Genomic DNA, 17,565 nt, shown 5'->3' on the forward strand with positions numbered 1-17,565 from the left:
TGTGATCAGAGAGCATACGCTATCAATAACAGCACTTCCCCAGAGAGGATGATGTTCATTAAAGTCCCCCATGATTAAAAAGGGAGACAGCAACTGTTGGATAAAAGCATCAAGGTCTGATTCATCATAAAGCTCTTCAAGCAACAGGTAGAGAGAACAAACAGTGATGGTATGACCCAAGGAAACACGGATGGCTACGGCCTCCAAGAGTATGTTGAGTGACAAAGACAGGGAGGGCACATGCTGATCAACCAACAGTGCCACCCCTCCATGTACTCGTCCATCACACAGGCTGTGATGCCGAAAAGGTGACTATATCGGCAGGTTTCAGAAATGTTTATTGTAAGGAAAGACATACAGGATGGTCGAAAGCAATCAGTGTTTTGATGTCATCCAGATTAGAACGTAAACCTCGACAGTTCCATTGTATCAAGGTGGCCATTTTTAATGAAAGGGAAGACGAAATCGCTGGAGAACCCTTCTGTTTATGACTGTGTCTTTTTTCCTTACTACCCTTATTTAATAGAGGTTTATCAATCTCTATGGATCCTGCCCTGGGTTGAATAGGCAGGTGTTTGCTGTTGGTAGAGGATTCCTGTGACTGAGGACGAGAACGAATGATTGTTTTGCATCTTGGGGTGGGAGAAAAAGATGTATCTGAAAAAAATGCCTGTATTAGAAACCAAAGGATGTGGATCTTGGGGTTTGTTGGAATGTATGGGAGGAACAGAAATGGGTGTAGAAGTTCATTCATCAACCTTTTTAACCATGGACGTCAAAAGGCTTTTCATTTGTTTTGAAAACGATTCTCTTGGAGGCACAGAGAGATCCTCTAGTTGTGGAACGAAGTGCAGCAGCATATGTCCGAGATGAAGTAGCAGACAGCAATTTCCGAGCCTCAGGATAACTAATGTTATGAATCGTTTTCAAACACCACATATCTTTTTCCTCCAACCATTTTGGGCAAGAATGGAAGTAGAAAGGGTGAGAACCATTGCAGTTGACACAAGGTGGGTTCATGCCACACTCATAGGCATCGTGGTCCTTGCTACCACAACAAGCACATGTCAGGGAACCATGCCATGACGTCTTTGAGCAACCAAACTGCTGACAATGGAAACATCCGAGGGGCCATACGCTGCAATTAATATAACCTGCTTTGAATGTGATAGGTGGACGTGGTGATGCAAATGTCAGAATAAGGGCACTGGTTGGCATCGTAATTCCATCTTTGGGAGTAGAGATAGTGTCACTGCAGAAACTCGGGTGGATAAACCAGTGAGAATATCTCATTGAGAATGTTCTTCAAATAACTCCTCGTGATGAATTCAAGGTAGCATGAGGGGTAACCTCAATATGTACATCTTTAATTGCCTTTGAATTCAAGAGGAGTTTACTGTGTTGGGATGTGGATGTTCCAATATGGCTCCAGATCGCAGCTTCTTTACTGACTTTGGAGAGCCAGCAAGTCCCTGTAGTCCCTTCTGAATAAAAAAGGGGGACATTTGCTCTAAAGGTTTGTCTGAAAGAGAATGTAGGATATGAAAATGAGGTACGTGTTACAGATGTTGAAGATTGCTGCTAAGTCTAAAGACGTGGTCGTTTACCTATTGACTGTTTTTTTCAGTATTTTATTTAAATATTTCGTAGGAAGATCCATAGGAAGAAAGGAAAATTTCGGTACCCACTGACCTCACCCACCATGGAGCCCTACGAGGGGACACACTACAATGTTATGCAAGGACATTGCAGCAATGCCAGGGTTTTGTAAGCACTATACTCAAACACCAGCATCGGATACAACGTCCACAACACCCGTTATGAACTTCCAACACTGGTACTTGGTTGACTCTAGCCCAAGTGGACCAGCCGATTGACCCAAGGGGGGCCACCCAAAGGCCGCCCGTCTACAGGAATTTAAGGCCAAAGTGGTGTGTTAGGGTTAGACCCCTCAACTACCAGGATCCTCTCCTCCACTTCACGGGTCGCCACGCACGGCAAACATGTGGGTGGATGTTTAGATCCCAGAGGAAGTAACCTGAAAGAACAGAAACTTCCCTGGGAGGTCCTCTCACCACGTACAGGAATCCACACCGAGGGGTAAAGTATGTCTAACATGGCCAGATGATTGAGGTACTCAACTCGCAATGTGAGATGTAGGGGTTTGAATCCCCGTCTTGTTGTAGCTATCAGGGTGTTAAAACGTGACAGTCAGTTCCACTATTTGTTTCTAAAAGGTTAGCCCAATAGTTGATGGTTGGTGGTGATAACTAGATGTCTTACCTTTATTCTTACACTACTAAATTAGAGAAGATTAACACTGATATCTTTAGGTGAAATAAAAAAGCAAACGACCTTTTGGAAGTTGTTCATCACCATATGGTAAAGATGTTTTTTATATTTGAGTAATAAATGAATAACATGAATATGTTTTACAATCTGAAATATTGGAACAATAACTTTGTAGATAAAGTTTCTGTTGTGTACTTCCTGCATTATAAGTTCTGGTGGACTAGTTATTCAACGATTTTTCTATTCGGTTGTCACATACACAAAGTGAAGTTAACTATCAATTTTAGATGAAAGTAAACTGATATTGATAAATATTCATAAGCGCTGGAAGTAACTTAAAATTAATTACGTTTGTTCTGTATTTGAATACTCATCGAAAATTATTTATATTCTTAAAATGACAAACCACAATATATTTATATCAAGAACACAATAATATTTACATTAAATATTGCTAGGAGAATATATTGAAAACCTCGCATCTGATACTTAAAAATGAGACGAGCTTAATGTATTTCTAACATTATTGTTAATACATTTGAGCTACTTAATTACGAATGTTTTTCTGTTAAATAAAGATATTACTTATTTTATGTTACCGATTAGGTTTCAGACAAATATATTATCAATACATTTTTGTGTTTATTTCACTAGGATAACAAAAATCCATTGATTTCGAGAGAGATTACAAAAAGTGAAATTGATCGATTTTCTAAAACTAAAAAAAGTGTCGAGAAGAATTATTCAAAAACATCTTCTTTACCTACAAAATCGGATACAAAGACACTTCAATCTACCCTTTCCAGACTTACAGCAATTGCAGATTTTCTTCGTCAACATCCAACTGAAAAACAACCTAACTTCAGTTACACCTCTTCTTTAAAACAAATGCAGAAATACTTCTCAAGTACTTTTACCCTTTCGGCGCTGAATAACAACTTTTAATGTTTAGCATGGCGCTGAATACATGTTTGATACTTCAACTAATTACGGTATCAGTACTAAAAGCATGATATCTCGGCAATAACTCAACAAATGTCCCGGAAATATTCAGTAATTATACCCAATACTATATATGTTAAATTCAATACATAAGAATAACAGGAATAAAGGAAGGTCACCTGTCGCACTGAGCCTTCAAGTCGACTGTGGTCGCCAACTGCGCCGAAATGGTTAAAATCAAACTTGAAAAATAATACTTTATTTCTAGAACCTGAGACAAAATATCCTTCACTTCAAATCTACTCTTTCCATACTTACAGCAATAGCAGATTTTCTTTGCCAGCATCCAAAACAAAGTATGAAATTAACAACCAATCTAACTACAGTCGTTTCTCTTCTTTAAAACAACCGCAGATAGATTTCTGAAACAATTTAAAATCAAAGGCAAAACAAATACATTTTAAAAATTTCGATATATCAAAACACTGTCTCCAACATATAAACTTTCACTTTCTAAAAGTACTTTTTGTGTTTCTCCTCCGGCACGAAAGATACGTGCTGTAGTCAAAAACGAAGTGGCTCTGCTTTACAAAAGCAAACTGAGAAAAAAAATATTCTATTCAATTTGAACCTGGGTCGTACTTCAAGCCTGTACTTAATTAATTTATATGCTGCGATACCAACACCAATTCAATATCTAGTACACATCGTCTAGAATTTCCAGTATCAACATGGAATAAATCAACAAATAGTTTCAATCAATTTTATAGAGAATGATCTTTATATCTTCTGACTGTTATATAAAAACTTCATTAAATAAAATACATTCAAATGACCGCTGTAATATATTTAAAAGTAATGCACAATTATGATTAATAAAGAATAGATTTCAATAGTTAAGTAGTGCGCAAGATAACAAGAAACAAGTGTCATTTAATTGAAATATTGAAGTGTGAAAACTCACTAGTTACACAAATGTACAATTACTAAATACTCATTCTGATTATTAATATATTTGATGATGTTTCAATAAAGTGGAAGATAATCGATTACATGTTACTGTAATAGTTTTAAAACTATATGGAGAAAACATTTGAAAAGTAAAATAATTTTTCTGAACCAACAAAGTGAAATTTTTCATGTTTAGTTTGTGTTGAATCCATTATTCGTTTATTTATATATGAAGTATCTTTATTATGAGGTATCAATGTTTATTTTCTCGTGTTGTTATAAAGATGTAAAATATACTTTATCTGAAACAGTAACAAAAACATACTGTAAAAAAGTTAAATGAATGCTGATCCAGTATTTTATGAGCAAGGGTGTGTATAGTGTAACAGTATATTTAAAAGTTTTATTAATAAATGTATTAGTATCCTTCTCAAGCCTATAATTTCACTTTGTTATTGTAAGGTGTGTTCAATAATAATAAACACAAGTATGTTGGATATAGAAAATGTGGAAGAATAATAGCTTGATTTATAACTAAAAGTTCTTTGATACGATGATTGATAAATCTCTTTTGGTAATAAGCTATATTCAAGTGTCGGCAATATTGCTGAATTAGTCCCCAACGTTTATAGATACATCACTGATACTGATCATGAAGTATACAGCAACTCTTTGATGGTAAGAATTCTGGGCCTATTCTGGAAAAGAATGCAAAGAAAAACTGTTTTAGCTAAAGATGAAGCATCTCAACCAGGATACAAAACTTCGAAAGATCAACCCACCCTTTTATTAGAAGGCAATGTAGAAGGGGACTTAAAACTTATGTCTATGCTAGTGTATCGCACTCTGAATCCCCATGCTTTAAAAGGGACTAGCAGTCAAACTCAACCAGTTATTTGGTATGCTAATAACAAAAAACAAACAAACATGGATAACCAAAGAACTTATTGAAGACTGGTTCGTTTCGTATTTTTGTCCAACAGTTGAAAAATATTACAATAATAACAACCTTAGTTTTTAAGCAATCTTGCTCTTAGATAATGCTCCAGGACGTCCTACTTCATTGGGAAATTTGAATGAAAATGTAAAAGTTGTGTTTCTACCACCAAAGAGACCATCATCATTGCAACCAATGGACAAAGAAACTCTTGCATCATTCAAAGCATATTATCTTCAGAGGACTTTTGCACAAGCACTTCAAGCAACATCAGGAGAAAATGGAATTTCATGTACAGAATTTGGGAAGAAATAAAGTATAAAGCAGGCCATTGAAAACATTAAACTTTCGAGACAAGAGGTTACTTCTAGCAATATATGAGCAGTTTGGAAATATGTTTTAACCCATTATGCAAATGATTTTCTTGGATTCAGTCCCATGAACAAAATAATTGAATAGATAAATGCTATTAGAAGTAACAAGGATTTTGACGTGGATACAGAAAATGTACGAGAATTGTATGTAGAAGAATTTAGCAAAAATGATCTTCAACTCAATAAGCAACAAGTATTTCAAGAAGCTGAAGACAAACAGGGTGAAACAACTGAAAATACAGCGAAAGAAATCACTATAAAAGAACTTGAAGAAGGATTTAAACTTGAAGTTACCAAGGATTTGTATCTAAATGTCAATCCTAACATGGAAAGAAGCATGGAAGTCCACAGAAATATGGAAAAAGCGACAACTAGCTATAAGAAATTGTATAATGAGAAAAAAAAAATCAAAAGCTGTAGTCAACTTTGGACGAATATTTTTCTAAGAAATAGTTTAATTATGATACAATTATGAATTATTTTTATTAACCACAACAGTTTTGGCATAATATGCAGCTAAAAGTTGTTTTTAAATCACATTTTATAAATCTTGATGGTCGATCTGAAAGGACGGGGATTCATTGTAATTATTCCCATTGATTCTCTCAATTGCTTAATGTGAATTCGTGTTACGCGAATAAAAATTGGGACGAATTAATCACGTAAAGCGGAGTTTGTCATTATGCATAGATAGTTGTAACTTGCTATTCTGCATGTCTTGCACTGATCCGATGTTGCTTTCAGAAATGTTCAGGTACTCAAAAAGATAAAAGCCATAATGTGTGATTATTTTTTATGCCAAAAATAGTTGAATAACATTCAATATAACTGTTATGATTCATTTGTTAAAAACATTGAATTGTTAGTTTGGAAAATCCTTACTTAAAGAAAATATTAGAGTATTAGGAAAAAAATCAGCAGTTTTTACCATTCGTAACTGTCGAATCAATAACGATAATAAGATAATGCGATGGAAGAAATATTTTAATAAGCCAACGCGATCTAAATTTTCAAGCATTTTGTTTCAGTGTGTGGATGCTATTTTTTCAAGTTATTTCTTATTCGCGTTTACCCTCCCTAACATGGTCAAACAAAACAAGTTAGATATTACTGGATGAATTTTAGTTGGGTAGATAGGATGCAATAACAATGAAAATTAACTACAAAGATTCCACTATTCGTGTATATATTGTTTTGATGGTTCCATGAGTGTTTGTAACCAGGATGATAAACTGTGAAACATCGACTTTGCTCGCTGGGTTGCTTGAGGCAGGTGACAAAATTTTAGAGGCAGATGGAGTTAGTGTTGAGGAGAAAGACAGAAGTGAAGACTTAATAGTAAAATATAAGAAATTATTGACCATCCAATCCCGATATAAACAGAAAGACAATTTAAGATATACAAAAAGGTCGCCGATCGTCGTTGACTCGCCATCCGAGTCTTGCAATGGAATTTTTTTTATCATTAATCATAATAATTTATTTACGAGATCTGATCAAAAAGTTCTAAAACTTCTTCTGTTACAGGTGCCAGTATAGGGGCAGTGAGCTTCACTGAGGTGTGTAAATGTACAAATAGTAATCTACCCCATGAATAAGCCACTTCTCCAGACCTTATACCAGTGTTGCAAAAAGTGTTCAAAGACAGACGTATCTTTTACCCCTATCGTAATAAAAATGGACAGAAAAGAAGAGCAACGTGTTTGCATCAAGTTTTGTGTGAAAAATGGTAAAGAAGAAACAGAAATCCTCAAAATGTTAGGAACTGCATTTGGTGATGACTGTTTAAGTCAGGTTGTCATTTATCAGTGGATAAAACACTTTCAAGATGGGTGACTGTCGATATCGTCCATTGATGAAATGGTCAATAAGGTGAAAGACAGTTAACCAGGCCTTTTATAAAAGGTCTAAATGCACTTGAGAAAGAAAGTTAGAAGAAATCGCCGCAAATTGTGGGAGAATGGTCACTGATTTCTTCATCGTGACAGTGTGCCTTCACACACTGCTGTCTGTTCAATAATTTTTGAAAGAGATTCCTGTGATACCACACACCCTATACTCTCCTGATCTTGCCCTCTACGTTTTTGTATGTTCCCCAAAACAAAAATTAAGTTCAAAGGAAAGAGATTTGATAACACTCTAACCATCTGTAATAATGTGAAAAAAAGATCTTAGTCACATAACAGTTGAATACTTCCAGCATTTCTTCCGAAAATGGCAGGAACGTTGGAAAAAGTGGGTATAAGCTGGGGGAGATTACATTCAAGGGGATAGCATACTATACTGATGTATGTACATTATTATGGAAAAAGTGAAGTCTTAGAACTTTTTGACCACACCTTTTATATACACATGTGGGAAGACATGTACTTTACAAAATTGTACTGGTAGATAAATGGAATCATACCTGTAGAATTCTACACAGAATAACTATAGATGAATCATTCGAGAAAGACAGTTAATTTCTGTATAAACCTTCACTCAGACTAAAACGTTTTCAGTCCCAACAGCCAGTTTAATTATACAATGTAACTGTTTTTAGATACCTGGCTCGGGAGTCCATAGAATACTTTGATATCATTTTGCTGTTACATCCTTTCCTGCCTAGCTCCAGAATGCATCAGTTTCTGTTCTTTAATTATATTTTTGTCGTTCTTGATATTAAATACAAACTACTTTATCAACTTTGCCAACCTACCTGAAGAAAGTAAAGGAAAAATTTCTCACATCATTAGAACTCTTGTAGGTCTATGATATTCTTTTACAGATATAGATATTTAAGTTTCATTCATGGCAAATGCAAGCACGTTATATCCAGAGAAACAGGATTTGGATTGATTAATATTTTAAAACACAATTTACGTGGATGGCAGTACATTAAAGATAAACCACTGTTGAAAATGAAATATACAGACAAAAAACAAAAAAGACTGAATATATTATAATAAAAGATATTTCCTCCCATATGTAACTTTCGTTATTATCCTGAAAAAAATAAGTTGTATGGAACTTTGCATACAGAAACTTTGTACTGAACTTGTTGCAAAAATTATAAAATACAGGTTGCTGTTGTTCAAAAATTTAATTATATTTTTTAGCTTTTTTCTTTGCAACCTGTAACACTGCATAATAATTATTAAAAATATAATAAGCATAACTAGTTGTCCCAGCTCTTGCCCAACACGCTGTTAGAAGAGGTGTCATACACAACATGACACGTCTATTAACATAATATTTTGAAACATCATGTTACCTATTTGTCCATCCAGCTGTTCTATCCCCTAAACCAAACTATTTTTAAAAATTATAGCCAGCCATTATCATTCATATACTTATCAAACATTTTTCTTAAACTCACATTTATTGCTTCTATAGCATCTGAAGACAACCCATATTAAAGGCCAACCACCTTCTTAGAAAATTGAAAATGTATAAGCTAAAGATGACTCCTACCCTGTCAAAAGCTACATTTGTATCTCCTAGTCCTACTGTTAAATACAAAAAAAAGATAATGCATCAACTGTATCAATTCCCTTTAAGAATTAAACATCTCAAACAGATCTCCCCTAACTCTTCTTTTATCAAAAGAGAACAATTTGAGAGGTTTCAGTCTCTCCTTGTATGACAACCCCTCCCATCCTAGGCATTGTTCTAGTAGCAGTACTGTGAATCCTTTTAAACAATTCAATGTCTTTCTTAAGATGTGGAGCCCAAGATTGAACACCATTTCCAAATCTAACTCATGACAAGTTCAATGAAATCGCAGCCTAGCCTTTCTAAGATTTGTATTCAGTATTTTTGTAGATACAATATAAAATCTTATTTGTCCTATCACTAATAAAGCCCACTACTGGCTTTAGAAACTGATCAATCATTAAACCATGATCCTTTTCTTTCATTACACAGATAAAATCATTTCTATTCAAATTATATTTATAACTCAAATTATTACAACCCACATAGAACATTTTTTCATTTATCATAATTAAAACCCATCTGCCATTTATTTTCTCAACACATTAAATGGACGAAATCCTTTTGTAAAGCAGTAGCATCCTCTTTACACCCAACACCGCCCAAGAACTTGATATCTTATCAAACTTAAATAATTTATTGACCATTCCTTCAGTCATTAATGTAAATCAAAAAGAGCAATGGCTGTAAGAGTGAGTCCTGAGATTTCCTTGTTACAACATTAGTCCAATTTGAATAAGTTCCATTTGCAACAATCCTTTTCCCTTTTTTATCCAGTCACTTTTTTTATACAGCGAGTTATCTCTTAGACCTATTGAGACAACTTCCTCACAAGCTTTCTGAAAAATCCAGATATTAAATCTACACCCTTACCCTCATCTATAGAAGGAGTAATATTTTCAAAGAATCTCAAAAATTTGTAAGGTTAGGTTTTCCTTTGTGACACCATGTTCACTATACAATAACATTCTAAAAACTTTGTTAAATGGCTTTGCAAAGCACCTTTTAACAGAACTTTTCTCAAAACCTATGTAAGACTACTAATGGGTTTACATTCACTGAAACAATTTGTATTATCTCTCTCGAAAGGAAAATTTACCTTAGGTAGCTTTCAATCATCTAGTTTGTCAACTATTTAACAAATGACAAAAATAGTAGTAAATGACACACATATCCAATCCTTAACCTCCTTCAAAACCATTGGGGAAATATGGGCTGGCTCACATGACATCATTTCTTTTAATCTTCTAAATTATTTTAACCAGTTCAAAGTTAATGCTGTAATTTTATTTATACTCATTTACATTTAACAACTCTCCAAGACATGTAATACTGTTTAAATCTTCATTACTATAATTAAAGGAAAAACAAAATTTAGTAACCCAGCCATCTCATAATCATCATGTACAAGTCTCTCTTTAATCACCCTTGAAGTGTTATATCCTCATCCTAACAATTTGTTTGCTCTTAATATACTTAAAGAAATCCTCACTTTTATTTTTTAATTTCCTGCCAGTGTTTTTAATACACACCTTTTGATGTTCTAATTTCCTGTTTCAAATTTGTTTTTTATCTTCTATTATCTTAATTTCTTGTCATAAAAGTCTATTTAGATTTCTTACAGTTATGATGCTTTTCTGTAATTCTATCTCTTAAACTCTGAGCTAACTTTTTTTTACTTGTTGCTACTCCTTTCTTTCTCTTACAAATACATTTCATTTGAAGAATAAAAAATTTATCTTTCATAAAAATTTTCCACATATGAATAGTGTTACCACATAACTCATCTGACCAATTCACATCAGATGATTTTTTGTTGCATCCTTTCAAAACATCTTTTGAGAAATTTGTAACCAAAATATTTATTATATCTCCATTTGAAGCAAAAGATTGAACCTGAAAAAGCAATTATTATTTCCCTCCAAATGTTCAGTTCCCAACCTCTTGACCACCTCTATATTTGAAATTAACAATAAATCTAAAATAGCATTGTTTCTAATAGGTTCCTTGATAATTTGATGAAGAAAGTCATCCTAAAAAGATTTATCTTCATGGTTTGACTCTAGCATTTCCAAAAATATATGCCTAAAGTTAAAATTGCCCATAATTATTACTTTATTAACACTCCATCACTATTAAATAGGCAGAAACCCTCTATTTCGAAACAACTACTATATCAAAATCATCTACAATTAACCATGTTTCAATTATTCTCGCTATATAAAAAAATTCCTACCAGTGCTCTAGTCATCTTTTTCATTTCTTTTACTTTTGGTATTACAATAATAACGATTAAACTTTTCTTTGTAACTCTTTCTATGCTTATTACATATACTAAACATTTCTTTGCCTCTTATTCATTTCTCATTTAGTTTTTCTGGCCCTCACCATTGTTTAGACATAGTTTAAGTACTCTCTTACAGCTGAGTTAAGTCTTAGCAAGCAAGCCTGCCCCTACTATATCTAAATGTAAACCATCCATTACAGTAAATCTCCCTTCTTCCATTGAAATGATCCCATAAGTGAACCTGAAATTTTGCTCGTCCTTAACCTAGAATTTATCCCTAGTGTCCTATTTATAGCTTCATCACTACAGTTAATGTTCAACAGCATATGTTAAAACTAAATTATGGCATTCTTCATTAAACGTTTCTATATCTAACTGTATCTCTGCAAGTCCCCATTATTAAATTTTCTGCTCTGTCAGTTATATACTTCTTCTGTGCCACTAGGTAGCATAATCTCATTCTTTTCTCACTTTTTAATAAGTTAGTTATTGCACACACATCTGTTCAAGGAATTACCTATAACTATACCCTACTTATCATCCACATTCTTCTTTGATTCTTTGGTTTTTCTTCCATCCAATAGTTCATTTACAGATTCAACAGAATAGGCTCATTGTAACTAACTTCAGTACTTTTTACTCCAATACTGTTTGTTTTGCCTTCCTGAAAAAGTCGTGGGCTAGCTGATTTCTCTTGCATGTAAAAGCTTAAGCTCCTCCTGAAATCCTGCTGCCATTTCTCAGTCTATGCTTCTCTATCTATTGCCATAACTTAATTAGAATAACTTCTAACTTCTCCAACCTACAAACTCTACATAAATATTGCAAATCTTTATCACTAGCTTCCTTAAAAGTATATGCCAGTCTCAAGTTCAAATATAAGACCCACATATTCCACCTATTACACCTAACAACTGTGAACACTTGACTACTGTATAGGTTTTAACCACTGTTTTACAATTATGACCTGAAAATAAATAGTACCAAATATCAGTGGCCTATTGTTAACATTGTTACTGTTAAGACTAATGTTTCAGAATCAGTTATTATGGATGTATTTACATTAAAACATTTCACAAAAAAATCAGAAACTAATACATCATTACACTGGTTTACAAAAAAATATTTTTTGTCTGAGGCAAGAATGTGAATAGATGTTTTTTACTAATTTTGGTGTGCTGAATTCAAATTTATAAACAGTTTTGCTCTATCACCTCTAGTTTTCTGGCTTTTAAATAGTCTCATTTTAGTATATACAGAGTTTATACATGCTTATTTCAACAGTTGCAGCAGCTTATTACAGATTAAACAGGATAGATAAAGAACATTGACGGAATAAATATACTTGGATGACACAATGTACACAATTCATAGTACCGCAGACAGTTAGAAGTGTGTTTTCTTAGATGATCTGGTGTATTTTGCCTCCGGGATGTCACGCAAGAGCATCCAGCAGAAGTCTCCCATCATGCTGGGGTTCCACTTGCCTTGGTAGTTGCTTTCCATCTTTGTAATGTCTTGGTGGAATCTTTCTCCGTGCTCATCACTCACTGCTCCAAGGTTTGGAGGGAAGAAGTTGAGGTGGGAATGGAGAAAATGAATTTTGAGTGACATTCGGCATCCCATATCCTCATAAGTCTTTAGCAACTTCTCAATACAGGCTTGGTAATTTGGTACGCGTGTGTTACCAAGGAAGCCACTACAGACTGACTTAAATGCTTCCCATGCTCTCAGTTCCTTTAAGGTAAGAATCTCCTCAAAATCAGTATCCTTCAGCACTTCTCGGATTTGAGGTCCGACAAAGATTCCCTCTTTGAGCTTAGCAGCACTGAGACCTGGGAACACAGTAGACAAGTGTTTGAAGGCAGCACCATTTTTTGTCCATGGCCTTCACGAAATTCTTCATCAAACCAAGCTTGATGTGAAGAGGAGGAAGAAGCACCTTCTTCATGTCAACCAGAGGATTCTCTTTGACGCTGTGTTCGCCAGGAACGAAAGTGCTTCTAGACCCCGTCTTTCTGCTTGTAATGCTGGGATACAGCTCGACTATCCCAGAGACAGAGAAAGCAACAGTACTTTGTAAAATTAAATCATATGTAAGGCAATAATAATTATGTGCATCGTTGGAAATTGTAATACAAATATATACCCAAAAGATTGTGTAACACAATTGTCGAGGGACACCAACCTCCTGCGCTGACTGCCAGTGCACTACTGGCTGTTGATTGAGACGTGTTGGCTACGCTTAACTGCCAAAATCCGTCTTGATATATAATGTAATGCTATTACTTACATTTATTGCATAATAACTAAAAGAGAAGACATAAGTCACACAATATTAGAAATTAACCCTGAATGCATATACGCCTTTATGTACAGTATGTGTACAAAATGTACAGTATGCATATCTAAAAAACTAGAGGTGATGAGTAAAAACGGATTTCAAATCTGAATTCAGCACCCCCAAATTAGGTTAAAACAGCTGTTTTTGTGCTTGCCTCAATTTCTTTGTAAACCAGTGTTATTATATCAGCAAGATCCAAATGTAGGTGAGGGATTTTGTTTCTACATATCAACCATGATAATAAGAATAACGTATACAATATTGTCCACACTCTGAACAGTACAGCCCTTGCAGTACATCTTGGTTGTGAGTCCATCTTCAACAGTTATTCACAAATCTTCTTATTTTAAGATTATGTGCAGGTTATCATAATGGGTTAAATTATTCTCCTTTTTCATTTCATCTAACCTAAAAACAAACCCAGTGACTAATGGGTGTATGACTTGGATCCAGGTTAATAATTATAGCTGTTTTTCTGCATGGTCAGGTAACTCATCATTATCAAATATGCTTCCAAGTTTTTTCGTGTACGTAAATCTTGTAAGAGTATCAAATACAATTCTAATGGGTTCATAGTTTTTTAGATATATATCAAATATAATGTTTTTAGATTCACAATTTCTAAAATTCAATGAAATCCTGAATATTTTTGTACATAAACTAACCACTGAATATTTAATTGGCTGTACTTGTTGATGGTAAATTATCCACGATTAGGTATGAGAGCTATCAATCGTGATGGTTTCAACCTCCATCTGAATATAACCATACATACAAATAAATGGTTGTGCATATAAACAAACCTACATCACAGGTTCTGTGTAATTCATTCCTAGAGTGAAGACAGCACCACTGAAATGTATTTATATTTGATCAACAGTATCTAAAAATAAAAATAAAGAACAATAAATGATAATTTCAACACAATTTAGGAGAAAAACAAAAATTAATAAGAATCAACATTAACAGTTTTTTTTTTCTCTTATCTGTGCATCTGTTTTTTAAAGTTAAAGATGTACTCTTCCCTTCATTGCTGGAAGTGACAATTCAGGAACTTTTGTCCTATGGATACTAACATGGTGTCAGGAGAGTAAAAACTGGCATCCAGTATTAGTTCTGAATATTCCTGATTGGAGTTATATTGAAAAGATAAGGGAAATATCCTTTTTGTAATTCTTCTAATCCAGATGTTTTGAAACAATGATAAAGACAAGCATATAAAATCATTACTGTCAATTATTTTAATTCTGAGACTTTAACAATCATAAGCATATTTTTTGACCATTTATGATCATTTTGGGTTTCATTCCTCAAGGAATAAGATAATTCAAGATAAAATATCTATCTCAATATTTCGTATTATATGCTGTAGATTTATAATTTGTATGTTCTTTCTAAAACAAGTATTGACAAAATTCGTCAAATTAATTATAAGAGTAGTCTAACTTACTAATTTTGGTTTCTTGGTCAGTGTCAAATAGAATAAGTATTTATTTCACAAATATTTGAAATGGTTATTTAAGCTATACATTTACAACCCACACATGATTTTTACATACTAATGAAATTCAGGACTGCATTTTTATTTCTTTTTTGTCAGTAATGGGCCCAGCATGGCCAGGTGGTTAGGGTGCTCGACTCATAACCTGAGAATTGCGGATTTGAATCCTGCTCATACCAAACATGTTTACCCTTACAGCTGTGGGAATGTTATAATGTGACAGTTAATCCCACTATTCTTTGGTAAAAGAGTAGCCCAAGAGTTGGCAGTGAATGGTGATCACTAGCTTCCTTCCCTCTAATCTTACACTGTTAAATTAGTGATGGCTAATGTAGATATCCCTCAAGTAGCTTTGTGTGAAATTAAAAACAAACAAATAAACAAACTGCCAGTAACAATAAAGTACTTCTATGCTGGTAAAAATTATCACACAAGGATTTTGATTGTTTACCATTGCTTGATTCATGTATGTTGTAACATTTTGCAGACTTTCAAAATGTATTACAATCAGTGTAAACCACGGGTTGAACTTTCAAGCCTTCACCACTATGACAAACATTACAATATTTAGAACAATAATGCTCATTTAAATAATCAAATGCCTTGTCACATTTTGAACAGTAATAATTTACACCGAGAAACCTTTTCATTGATATTATAACATTAAAATGATGAGCTGGTACCATGGTTAGATTATGTCTTGACATGAAGAACCTTTATATATTATATAGTTGAAATTTTCTGAAGATAATACATGCATGTGAGAATTTAGTTGACTTTCAAATTTAGAAATGCCTCCTATACTGAATGGTCCTTCTGGAACATTATATGAAGTGTGCAATCTTTAGTTATAAATATCAATTGTAATTATTGGCAATTTCCAATACTGTTATATTTTGGTTCATTTCTGAGCAGTGCTAAGATTAGTACTATAACAAAGGTCACTGTAATTATTTATAGCACTGTTGATAAATACTAATGTTTGATGTACTGTCTACTGGTAATTCCAATGTAGTAACCAAAATTTAAATGAATCATCTAATAATAATACCTTGATTTAGTCTTTTTTATGGTAGTTAAAACCATTTCAGATGAGAAAGATCCTCATTCTGTAAGCATGTGCTGAATGGTTCATCCAAATGATCTGAATAAACGCATACTCGTACTTCATAGATGTCAGTACAACTGGTGTCAACACCTACTTCCAAGAGATACTTGGCACGTTCCTCATGATCCACTCTCTAAAAAAATCAGAAGGAAATTCATTATATTAAATGTGACTCTTTGCTTGAAGTATAAAAAATTTAAAAGACTGATTTTTGGAAAAAATAAAGAACAAAATAAAATGCAATACAGAAAATTTGTTTCTAATGAAGAAGATAATTTCATACATTTCTGGAAAAAGTCTTATCTTCAACTTTACATGTATACCTAGAAATCAGATTTCATTATACTCACAGCATGCAGAGCTGTCCTTTTTGCAACCATTTTGTTCTTTACGGTTAGCAGCAGTTATTGTCAAAGGCTTCAGTCACTGTACAGTGTTCCTTTCAACTGCACTATATGGTTAGTTAAGAACAGTCATATTTAAGAGTGTAATTACTTAAGAAAAAAAAAGGGGGAATAAATTAATTTTTTAGTTAGTTTGATTAAGGACACTGACCAGCCTCTTACTTCTAGTAACTTAAAAATATGACTTAAGTACACTTTATATTTTCCATATTGTCTTGATAATAAATGAAATAGTATTCTTATTTTTAAAGCAGTTTTTAAGTGTAAAATCTGTGTTCCAGATAAATGAAAATAGCATAATACACACAATGAACTAAAGCATTTTGTTTTTAATAGCAATCTACTTTTAAGTTTGAAGCTTTAGTTAGTTTTTTTCTTAACAGAAGTATATGATCTGTGCTTGTTTTCACAAGTTTCATTTAATCCTCTCTCCACCATGTCCATTTTGTTTTGCCACGAGGGAGAATTACAACAGCAAAATGAAAAAGTTAAAGATTACTTATTTTAAATTGTATTTAAATTTTAGTTTTTTAAATAATGCTATAATATTAAATTGCTTAATGAAGTTCAAAGAAAGAATTAACCTAAACATATCCAAAATGTGTTTTAAATAACCTCTAAGGCTTAAATATTTTCTTTAAACATTTAAAAAAATTAATTATTTCACTTTAGTTCTTGTTCAATCATCTATAATGAACATTTAAACATTTTTGCTTCATAAAAATGTCTGGACATGTTCAACATCAGTTTTAGAAATTTTAACCAAAACTACTTAAGATGTCAATTATATTACCACTTTGTTCAATGCACTGTATTTTGCATTGACACATCATAAGATAAGCAAAACATGACAAACTTCAGACACATTAACTACAGTCTAAAATTACGTTAGGAACGTTTGAAAATCTTGCTTTTGAAAAAGAACTACATAAAGCATATACGTGCTTTTTT

The 17,565-nt window shown here is 33.3% G+C and overlaps 1 protein-coding gene across 9 annotated transcripts in view; it reads right to left on the reverse strand.

Annotated features, from left to right (window-relative positions):
* Positions 1 to 17,565, reverse strand: part of LOC143222917 (uncharacterized) — a 57,863-nt gene that overhangs the window by 22,004 nt on the left and 18,294 nt on the right. For 3 of the 9 annotated variants that reach the window (XM_076450100.1, XM_076450094.1, XM_076450099.1), the window contains 2 exons: positions 16,154 to 16,343; positions 10,243 to 14,484 (listed from right to left, as the gene is read on the reverse strand). In XM_076450100.1, coding sequence (XP_076306215.1) covers positions 16,179 to 16,343 — 165 coding nt within the window. In that variant the 3' untranslated portion in view covers positions 10,243 to 14,484; positions 16,154 to 16,178. Of the gene's footprint in view, positions 14,485 to 15,996; positions 16,344 to 16,560; positions 16,662 to 17,565 lie in introns of those variants that run through there. The other 6 variants (XR_013012585.1, XM_076450093.1, XM_076450097.1 and 3 more) reach the window with 6 other exon arrangements.

Source organism: Tachypleus tridentatus, chromosome 8, assembly GCF_004210375.1.
Source record: "Tachypleus tridentatus isolate NWPU-2018 chromosome 8, ASM421037v1, whole genome shotgun sequence".
Taxonomy (NCBI): Eukaryota; Metazoa; Arthropoda; class Merostomata; order Xiphosura; family Limulidae; genus Tachypleus; species Tachypleus tridentatus.